General features: G+C 32.6%; 1 protein-coding gene and 1 long non-coding RNA gene across 2 annotated transcripts; one reads left to right on the top strand and one right to left on the bottom strand.

The window, feature by feature from the left end:
- The first annotated feature begins 5,140 nt into the window (after window positions 1–5,140).
- Window positions 5,141–8,701, top strand: LOC134258915 (uncharacterized). Its single transcript, XM_062741518.1, has 5 exons — window positions 5,141–5,449; window positions 5,806–6,133; window positions 7,639–7,805; window positions 8,090–8,269; window positions 8,462–8,701. The coding sequence occupies exons 1-5, from the start codon at window positions 5,164–5,166 to the stop codon at window positions 8,638–8,640; spliced, it is 1,140 nt and encodes a 379-aa protein (XP_062597502.1). The 5' UTR covers window positions 5,141–5,163; the 3' UTR covers window positions 8,641–8,701.
- LOC134258916 (uncharacterized) lies at window positions 6,020–9,780 on the bottom strand. Its single transcript, XR_009990237.1, has 5 exons — window positions 9,570–9,780; window positions 9,215–9,321; window positions 8,065–8,224; window positions 7,613–7,825; window positions 6,020–6,158 (listed from the first exon to the last, which is right to left on the bottom strand). It is a non-coding gene; the product is annotated as an uncharacterized LOC134258916 (long non-coding RNA).
- Window positions 9,781–11,920: the final 2,140 nt, after the last annotated feature.

Here is an 11,920-nt window from a genome sequence, read left to right on the forward strand (position 1 = left end):
AAGTCCTTCCTTAATGGGGCCGTTTACAAAAATACAAAGTATGCATATTGTTTAGAACATTATTCTGACCATCTTTTGTTCAATATTTCTTATCAAAATATTCCCCCTTTTTTGAGATATAAAGCGTCAAGATCTGTGACGTCTGGCCCCTTGTGACCCCTAATTACGTAATATATTATAAAAATATCATCATATATTGTTGCAAATCGTTAAGATAAATACTTTTGGTTCAGTAATGTATAACAAAATATTGATCGTTAGAGAGTTATAGATAAAAGACTTTTTGGCCCCTCTGAGCCCCTAATTTGAGGGGTCAGCCCCCTTCTTGGTATCAAATGAAAGGTCTTGTGATTTTGAAGATTTTTGTTCAGATTTATTTCAGAGATTTTTATTTGTTGTAGAGATATCTTAAATGAAAATATTTGGGGGCCACCCTACAAGTCCTTAATGGGGCCGTTTTACAAAACTTCAAAGTACGCATATTGTTTAGAACATTATTCTGACCATCTTTTGTTCAATATTGCTTATCAAAATATTCCCCCTTTTTGAGATATAAAGCGTCAAAGATGTGACATTCTGGCCCCTTGTGACCCCTAATTACGTAATATATTATTAAAATATCATCATATATTGTTTCAAATCGTTAAGATAAACACTTTTCCTTCAGTAATGTATAACAAAATATTGATCTTTAGAGAGTTATAGATAAAAGACTTTTGGCCCCTCTGAGCCCCTATTTGAGGCGTCAGCCCCATTTTCTTGATATCAAATGAAAGGTCTTGTGATTTTGAAGATTTTTTGTTCAACACTTATTCAGAGATTTCTATTCGTTGTGGAGATATGCTCAATGAAAATATTGAGGGGCCACTCCTACAAGTCCTTACTGGGACCGTTTTTCAAAAATTCAAAGTATGCATATTGTTTAGAACATTATTCTGACCATCTTTTGTTCAATATTGCTTATCAAAATATTCCCTTTTTTTGAGATATAAAGCGTCAAAGATGTGATATTCTGGCCCCTTGTGACCCCTTATTACGCAAAATATGCTTAAAAGTTTATAATATATTGTTCCAATTGGTTTAAAATTTAAAAATATCGAAATATCGAGCAGAAAAATGATAAAATTTTTTGGTCACATGGGGGATCGAACCCGTGTCGCCCGCGTGACAATCCAACGCGCTAACCATTTAGCCATTGAGATCGCCGCTTCGCGTTTTCAAATGCATATATCTCGAGATTGGCTTTTTCGATTTTCAAACAAATTACATATTTCGCTTCTGCAAAAGGGTCTCTATTCAATTCTAAAACAAAAATATTAAAAAAGAAAAATTGAAAAATTACGTTTCTTAAATTCGTTTCCGGTATCGACCGGAAGTAATGACGACGCACGAAAAGGCGATTCTGCAACGCTATAAGTCATGAACTATCATCTCCAATTAATCTTCAGTTCATATCTTAAGCAGTTTTCGCTACTAAATCAAGACAAAATTGCATTTTAAAATCAGGAAATTGTCCATGTCGCACGACCGGAAGTGACGGCGTCAACGAAAAAAATTTCCAATAAGGTTCAGATCAGTACCAATCAGATGTGAAAGTTTCATGAAAATCGGCCCAGTAGTTTACGAGAAATCGCGTGCACAAAATCGGTAAGAAAAATAATAATAATAATAATAATAATAATAATAATAATAGGGAAAAAGAAACCGAAGAATAACAAGAAGGTCTTCCGTTGGAGACGGAAGACCTTAATAATAATAATAATAGGGAAAAAGAAACCGAAGAATAACAAGAAGGTCTTCCGTTGGAGACGGAAGACCTTAATAAGAAACAGAGTAAACACAACGTCTCAACTTTGTTTGGGAAAACAGAATCAATCCAATGCACACCAAGCCGAGATCTGCAGCATCATGTGCTAATGCTATTCCATTCGACAAACCTTCGTCGATTCCGTCACCTTATCAGATGAAGTGGAATGGCTGAGGTGTGCCGAATGGCGTTTAATCTAAAAATATGATAATGGGTGACGCAACGTGATGTGATGTAGAAATTTACATGTTAACATGTATAGTACAAGAACAAATTTAAATTAATTCAAAACAAACGATGTTTTAAGAATACTTTTCTATCTAGCCTATTCCAAAAAGTATGTGCTGTGTGATTGTGGTGTTGAGGGGAGGGGGTAGGGAAATTTAAAAAGGTCCTATTATGAGCAAAACATTTATCAAAATCTAATTTACATCATTAATAGAATTCAAACTGGTATATAATGAATTAAGCATGTAAAATGAATATAAGAGGTTCTGAGTTATAGGTCACAGGGTCTGAGAATTTCATACTCAATTTGATGAATACATGTAAATTATAGATTTTGACTTTTTCCTTGGAAAGCCGCCCAATATGTAGGAGCGTGTATTTAGAGGCAAACACCTTAGTGTGGGTTTACTGTCTCATGACAGCATCTAGTTGTTTTTTGCATTGGATTTTGGGAGTATATACACTGTTTAACAGCCCTGTGTGCGAAAAGGGGTTTTGATTAGCTGTGTGATGATCGGTGTTGAATTCTGCTTTGAATTAAAGATATGCTCTTTGCAAGGTGATATCGATGTTTTAACTCATTGCCCTCTTTGAACACATGTATGTAGATTTGTGTAATCCTACACTTTTCCCCCCAAACAGCTGTTTAAAAACTTAAATCAATTTAAACCAGCTTTTTGCACCCAGTTTGAGAATTGGGTGATGGTCAAAATTAAAAGTCAGCTCAGTTTCATTTAAGTTGAAGCTACATTTACTGGAATGTACCTAAGCAAACAAAATAATTTAAAAAAAATTAAGCATATATTCTCTGCTTAAATCAATAGCAACGTGCTATTTAAAGAACCTGATTAGAATTTTTTCAAATGGATAAAATTTGAACCACACAAATACCTTTTGAAATTGATCATCAGTTGTTAGCTTAAATTTCGCGATCAAGCTTTTTCAATCCGTTGTTTATAGGCAAAGACACTTTAAGGATTGATTCGCGGCGAGAAATATTTACCAGACTCTCACGAACTTCGAAAAAAATTCTCCGCACGCGAATAAAAGATGGTTTACAGTAAACATAATGATTGTAAATTTGACGGCTCTTTGAGATATTAAAACTTTGCTAACTATTACCAACCAAAATGAGATACTAGTATTGCTCTTTGTATATAGTTTAATGAGGCCCGATCTACTTGATCTGCGCATATACCCTTTTAACACAGCTTCGACTCAGGCACGTCACAATACCCTTGACTGCCGTCACAGTTGAACACAATAACGTCACAATTAAAATGACGTCAAATTGCGCTAAAATGTTTCGCTGATCTTGCTTACCTGGTTGCTCTATATAACGTGCCAGTACCCATTATTGCCGAGTACCCATTATTGCCGAAAATGAATAAGATCAATTAAACTCGCCAATTTGTTGTTCTTTTTAATTATGACGTAAAATACATAAATTACGTCATATTCTCAAGTCACCTACCGTTGAGTAGAAAGGAATAAAGGCGAAGTATAAAGAAAACTTACCGTAGATAAGGTAAGCCTTTGAAAACACATCCATTAGCATTCGTGCGACAGCACATGTCATGAAAATTTAGACTAAATATCCCATTTGATGACAGGTCAAGCTCGGTTCAAGTTTAAATCCTTTACATATTTCCCTTCTTGAAATGATACGATATAAAAATATTAAAGTAATTGCTTCCAATTAAAGTAATTAACAGAATTATTCACAAAGAGTACGAAGCGTCTGCTTGCTGTGCGACGCCATATTTTCTTTTACCGGAAGTGGATCAAAGATCCACCCCATCTCGCACCTGTCTTCAAAAAAAGGGGCATTACTCTTACATTTCTTCGGCAGCAGTTGTTCCTCTTGTTCAACGCTGCTTTTTCTTTCTTTTTTTTTCTTTTTTTTATTTAACACAAACAAGTGGCAATTATCTTTTTATTTATAAAGATGAAAAGGAAAAATTACACAAACACACAGCTAATGAGTGCTTTAGAGGATATGAGAAAAAATAAAATTTCAGCAGAAAAGGCATCAAAGAAATACAACATTCCAGTGAGAACCCTAAGATACAGACAAAAACATGTAATGAAAGGATATCCCAACAGGTGTCTTACCACAAAACAGGAAGAAAGCTTGGTCAATTATATAAAATACTGTGCAGAAAGGGCATTTCCATTAACAAGAAAAATGATAAAGGTGAAATAAAAGATACAAACCAGATTAAAAATCAAAACAAATTCAGAATACAATAAAAATCCTATTTACATCATTGATGAAAATATACTGATTTTAAAAACATGAAAATGATGATAAAATAACAAATAAAAATATAATACAGTATGAAATTAAAATGTTTCCATGTTATATTTGTTTACTCCTGATAAATTTACTCCATAAATAAATAGGCATTTGTACGTGAAATCATTGACAAGGAAGGCAACTCCCTGATTAATGTCAATACTGTAAGTGGACCATCAGACAAATGGTTTAGAGGGTTTTTTGAAAAGACACCCTGCACATAGCGTTGAGGACCCCCGATTCCATTGACCGTGGTCGCTACGGAATGGCAAATTCCACAGTGATGAGGATTACTTCAACCGTTAGAAAAATGTCTGAAAAGACTTGGGTAAGCAAAAATAAAACTTGAGAACATTAAAACAAATGCAATTGATCAAGCTCCTCTAATTGCGAATTAAAGAAAAGAACACAGCAAATGATAATATCACTAATCTGGTGAAAAACTTTTCAATCAATGAGTTGCACAATATCAATGTTTGAGTTAAAAAATTCTAAATAAATGTTTCAATACTAAAATAAAGCATGCATTGTTAACATTAACTCCAATAAAAAAAAAAAGAAAATTATCATTATTCAATGACCACTGTTGGGAAAATGTCCCAAATATTTGTGTTAGTATTGAAACAACAACTAGTGAACAGTAATACAATTCAACTATTTAAGCTCCTTGCCACTGAATAAAGAAAAAGAAGGACAACAAATATTTAAAGTGACTTATTTGTGAAAAGGAAAATCTAAAACATAAGGCAATCAAGTTGAAGGAATTTCATTTTCCTCCAAGAAAAATTGGATTAAAAAACTCTCGAGTTTCTTTCATTTTTCAAGATTCATGTTTATAAAAGAATACAAGATATATGTATATATATTATGTTATGACACTTTCTTAGGCATAAAAGACAAGCCCTCTCAAATTTTCAATGTTGATGAGACAGGATTTGGAAAATGCGAAAAAAGAGAGAAGGTGGTTACTGAAAAAGTCCGAAAACACACTTATGCCCGAAGTGTTTCATCAACGAGCCATATCACTGCAACCATCTGTGTAGCTGCAAATGGACTAGTCCTGCCAACTTTCTTAATTTATGAAAATAGTTTCCCGAGTGGAAGTTACAGAGATGGTAAAATGTTCAACAAAATAATACTAAATGTATTACTTTAACAATGGTACATGTAATCCAATACATAAGGACTTAGCACTTGCACTATATTTTTACAATCACCTATAATACTTTTACCAATTGACACCTTTATTTTTATGGAACACATTTACACTCAAAATATTTACAAATCAACCTGTCTTTTACTCTTGAATGTTACATATAGAAAAAATACATGTACAAGATATTTATACTAAAAATATTTCACAAACTTACATATTTACATACATTTAAAACAAATTATACCAAATTCTCTATCTACTATACGTTTTCTTAAAATACAGAATTTTGTTTATAACATATTCATACTTTATCAGGTGCTCCTAGAGATTGGCTTTTTGGCACTTCGCCGAATGGGTACATGGACGGTGACCTTTTTTATAAATGGTTTGAGACTGTATTTCTCCCCAACTGTTCCAAGCGTCCATCTCTCCTCATTCTTGACAACCACGAGAGCCACATCACTCTAAAGCTCATCCAACGGGCCAAGGCAGAAGAAGTTGAGTTATATGGACTGCCTCCCCATACCACCCATGTAACACAGCCCTTGGATGTGGCTTTGTTTAAGCCCATGAAAACTAAATTTTCAGACACTGCCGTCAACCTTGTGTATGCCAGGAAAGACTTGGTGATTGGAAAGGCAAAGTAAGGACACATTTTTGATGTCTACCTGAAAAAAAAATTCTAAAATCTGAATATAAGCTGATAAAAGTTTCTTTCCTGAATTAAAATTTACAACAACTGAAAATTTTCTCCTTTATTCCTGATTTAAATTATTGTTTTCTGTTACATGTTAAAATTATATAACCTCGTCTGATGGGTTTTATTATATACCTAATGTGTCCCATAATCTAATACCTCGTTGTAGGGCTGAAACGATTCACCGAAATATCGATATTGTTCGATATAGTAGTGCTCGGTTCAATTTTCAATTCACCATCTCGATTTTCGGTTCGATACGTTTTTTTATAATCGGGTTTGGTTATTACTCTTTGAAATAGATCGGGTTCGACCTTATTTTAACAGTTTGACACACACGAGGGAGAAAATTGGGACGGTAAAGTTTCAGAGGAGGCTGCCTCTGCTATTATTTATACGAATATAGTGTTCTTAATCAACAGAACCACAAGTAGTCAGAGATATGCAATTAACAAATTGGTAAATTCGGGCTAGTAAAAATTATAACGACACATGTAATACACGAAAAGCACAACTGGTATTTTTACTCATTTTTTGCTATAAAATTCCCAATCAGTGAATATTTTCCAAGCAGCATGCTCCTACTGCCAATACATCTCCATAATTTTCTCAATTTTGCAATACTACCTGACTAATTTACTTCCAAAAACGATCTTTTTTTTTCCCTAATTCGAATTTCCTCCGTTTATTGTAAATACATGCAGATATCTCATTAAATTATTTACGATCACTCAATCAACTGAAAGATCAGTGTGATTCACATGAAATATATTTCTAGTGTATTTAAGGATTTAATATGAAAACAAAATGAATTTATTTTCATTCTAAATGAGCTAGTGCAAAATAATCAGAAAAGGAAAGATCTTCAGATATTTTTTTAAAATTCATTTTAATTTTCTGTCATAATCATTAATTTCATATGATTTAATTTTAATAGTAAGAATAAAATTTTAATTTTCAAAAGATGACCTTAGTACCCTGACTTTTTCAATGATTAATTTTTTTTCAACATTTGTTTTATTTTAATTTTTGTCCCTATATTTGGGCTAATAACTATTTACTTGGGGCTAGTAACTTTATAGCCCGTGGGCTAGTACTTGAGTTTTTAAATTGCATACCCTGGTAGTATATTTCTATTGTATCACCACCTTTTACCCTTTGTTTTTTAAATCTGAATATGTTTTCTTTAACCTTATGAATAGTTTCGTACTTAAATTGTATCGTATTGAAAAAATTGAATTGTGACACAAGTATTGCAATACGTATCGTATCGTGGAGGGGGCGTATCGTTTCAGCCCTACCTCGTTGTAACAAAGAAATCATTTTTTAATTTAAATTATCACCTCATCATGGCTACTTTCCATTTATAAAAGACTTTAAAGAATTATCATTGGTAGCATACACTTATCTCATAATGTTCAATACCAGTGTTCCCTTTCCATCTTCATTAGATTTGCACCGGTGTTATCTTCTGCAATAGACCAGACATTTAGTCCTCATCATATCAAGGAGGCTTTCAGAAAGACTGGAATTTACCCGTTTAATCCCCAGGTCATAAGTCAGATGCAGCTGGCCCCTGCTGACAAACATCAGGTTTCACACCATGATGAAGTCCATGGTAATTGATTTGGTGATGTTCTAAAAAATTAAACAAATAGATATACTTTGGCATCACATGAAGTTTTTATGAAAAAGACAAATACCAAATTGAGAATATTTTTGCAGCGATATTCCAATGGTTGAAAATATTTAATTCCTCTATCCGTCTAATCTAAGGGAGAGAGCAAAAAAAAAGGCTTTGTCTGACGCCCAATCTAACTCACTTTATTTGTGAAAAAAAAATATATGAATTAAAAAGAAAATGACCGACAGCTTACTCATTTCTCTTTCCATTACATAAAGATGACCAAACCAGTTGTGCACCCCCTGCATTGTGCCATGCATGTGGCCATTTTGTCCAGCAGAACCCACTAGTTGAACAGGGCCTCATCCCCTATAACTTATCAGAATTGTTCTTGCCCATTTTCATCAAACCACCTGAAAAAAAGAGAAGAATTGTAACCAAATCAAGAGTTCTTACAGGTACATTTTGGTATACTTAATAATAAAAAAAATGTTTAAATAAAAACAACTTATGCTTACAAAAGTAACTATTTATATTGATGAAAGAGTTACACATATAATGAAGCTCTATCACATGTTTATCTGTTGATATCTGTACACGATCTGAAAGTACAATTTAATTTCTAATAAATTGAAATTTAATGGCGACAGGAGAGGAAATATTGAGCCAACTCGAACAGAAAGAAGAGGAGGCAGAGAGAAAAAAGAAAAAGCAAAAGGAGAGGAAAGAGCGGGCAGAGATGAGGAGAAAGGAAGTGGAGGAAAAGAAAAACAAAAAAAGAAAAGCAACAACTAAGAAAGCCACCAAGAGAAAACAAAAAGTTAGTTGATTTTTCTTAACAAGACTTCTCATTGAATAATGATTTCCCTAAAAATTCATAATCATTTGACGCAATTTCTCATCGACGTCATAAAGGAGCGATGAGCAATCAATGGATTAAACATGTGCTTGTTAATTTGAAAAATAAATAAAAAACTTCACAAATTAAAAATTATAATCAGGCAAATATATATAAGAAAGTCACAAATGTAATAACAAGTTATAAGATATAATTTTTAAAATCTATCAGGATATAAACACAGTTTCATAAGCAATAAATTTCACCATGAAGCTCTTTGATCTCGTTATACTAACTGTATTCATTTCCCATGATAGATGTTTTAAAATGATACCTTATTTCTTAAATAGAAATTACTGATCTTCGAATGTATGTATTGTAAACTGTATCTAAGCAGAAAATATTGGTATGGTGTATCCATTCTCACCTTTATTATATATTGATAAATATTGACCCAGCCTTCATATCATGCCTAACTAGTCTTGAATTCGATATCCGGTCTGATGGGTTTAATTTCAATACAATAGAAAATTTTTTTTTTAAATATGCAATCAACTGAACTTACTCATTTTTATTCACTTCTGGACCGTGAGGACACCAATTCACACGACGATATCCCCATTCCACCACCATTTGACTGTGAACAGGATATTCTGCCAGCATTGTCCAGGCCTAAGAGGCATTCAAAAAAACCAAAGGTCTTGAATTTTTTTTTTTAATTAATTCTTAGTGTTTTTCAATCATGATTAAGTATACATATGATGTTGTTCTGATTCCCAATTCCAAACTCTTAAAAAATAACGTTAGCCTTTTTTTTAATCCAATGATATTATACTTTTAAAACAGAGATACTTGGATGAAGACTGTGAATTGGCCGCCATAATTGACGACGTCGAGGAAAACGACCTGGTTATTTGTACCTTTTGTACCAGCCGGGAGGCTCCATCCACAAGCACCTGTGACAGGGAAATAGATGGCTGGTTTCTATGTGAACATTGCAATCGGTGGTTTCACAATGTCTGCCAAGGGTTCGACAACAACGAAGCGTTTTCTTCCACAGCAGCCATATGCCAGGAGTGTCGCGTCTTCCTGGAGGAGTAACACGTGCTCCCCAAATGACACAGGAAACGCGTTTTGCGCATATATCATTGAAAATAAGAAAAATTTAAGCTATTTCAGGCTTATTAAATTTTTTATTTGACAAAACCAAATTCTTTGTCTTTTTTTAAAACTTATTTTATCCCTTTGAGACGATAAATAGTAATTAATTAATTAAAAATGGGGAAAGATCTAGCGGCAATAATGGGTATTGCACTTCCTGTTTCCGAGGGTCATGACCTATGAGTTATTTTAAGACGATTTTGCTTAATTTTAAAGGTTTGTTTCAAATCTAAATATTGCGTCATCTAAGCAAATAAGTATTGCAGAGATTATTATAGATATATTATGAGCGAAAGGGCATCCTGTTTTAAATACATCTGGAAAAATGGTCGTTACTCGGCAATAATGGGTACTGGCACGTTAGACTGTGCATTGAAAGCTATCATTTCTATCACTTGCATTTTTAAAAATATTTGTTTGAATTAATAAACAACTTTGGAACGTAAAAAAAATTTAAGGGATCAATTCTTTGCTACAGATTCATTAATTTCACCTTGTTTTATTTCAATTTGTGAGTTTAAAAAAAAAAACACTGCAACCAAAAGTAAACGATTTTGGAACATGTTGAAGTGTTTATACACGCTCTTTTTATTGCAGACTTTTTAATACTTCAATTTTGAAAAATAAAATATCTATGAATCATTTCAGTCACCCCCCGAAATATTTCATTTCTCTATATACATGTACCGGTACAACATTATATTAGCAAAAATCGTAATTTTGTGGCCTTTAACCCCACTCCTGCCTCTACCCCTTTTTTCCACGTAAAACAACGTCGCGTGTTGAGAGAAAAATAAAGCATGGCGAGAAAATTATTTCATAATGTAAGAATTATTTTTTTTCAAAAACTAATACAGTATTTCAATCGTTTGTTGATGTTATGAAAACCCTTTGCGACTTATCAAATACGTAGTTTGATAGAATAAATCCAAATTTTGTGTTTTGACATGTCCCCTTTTCATTGCAATAAAGGCTACCTCCAATTTTATTTTTATTTTTTATAAGAAGAATGAAAAATGCATGGAATATGTAAAAAACAAGATGTTCATTTTGTATTTTTTTTAATTTTGTAAATTTCTTTGTTTATTGGAGAGTTTTAGTATGTAATTGTGTATTAAAACACGACAAATGGTCCATATATTAGCAGTGCCCCTATTTCACTACAATAAAGGCAAGGTAACAAAATTTCATTCTAATTTTTCTAAGCTTGAATCATACAAATATATTTCCAAGAATTAAAATTTTTTATCATTCCGTTTTCGTAATTTTCAACTAGATTGGGCCTCGTTACACAAAATACTTTTTCTATAGTGTCGTCACATTTCATACTTTAATCGCTTTTTTCATGTGTATGATATAATAAAATTCAATGCATAATTCTTATTTAACTTTCAGTACTTTTAACCATAATTTACGTAATAATTAATTTACCAATCACATTAAAGATGCATTGGAAAATATCAACCTTTAACATAAGGGAGCAATCATTCCATATTTCTTGCTTTATCGCAAACGTTTACTATTGGGCTCTAAACATGTTTAAAAATGTTTAAATGCCATTTTCAAACTTTAAGACATGCTGCCATTGTAACTATAGCTCATAGCAACCGGTTTTAACCGATTTTAGTTCAGGTTAGGGTATCAAAGACTTTTGTCATAGAGAGTTTAGAGAAATTCTAAGACAATGCGCGCCACAGCTCCTATATGAAATTTCAAGTCATTACAGAGAATGAATCTTAATTTCGACACTGGATTTCTTGCAATAAAACGTTTAAAAATTTCAATGAAGATAATGCTAAAAAGGACAGTGTAAAAATTGTCTTCGACAATATTATAAAAGAACATTTTACATGCATTTTTTACTATTTTCATTAGCGTGTATACCAGTTTCAAAATTTACCGTAGATTAACCCAAAAGGCTAATTTGGTAATTAATGGAAAAATCCTCTTTTCGAGATTTTGAAACACGCTGTGAAATTAAATAATTTACACATTCATAAGACTTTAAAAAAATACATTGGATTGTTTAAATTAAGAATTTTTATGATTAACTAATAAAATATGTTTAACAAATCCCAGTCTCCCCTCTCCCTATAGATCCACCCCTTAT

Source organism: Saccostrea cucullata, unplaced genomic scaffold (genome assembly GCF_032062105.1).
Source record: "Saccostrea cucullata isolate Sc308-1 unplaced genomic scaffold, CSIRO_AGI_Scuc_v1 ctg13085, whole genome shotgun sequence".
Classification (NCBI taxonomy): Eukaryota; Metazoa; Mollusca; class Bivalvia; order Ostreida; family Ostreidae; genus Saccostrea; species Saccostrea cuccullata.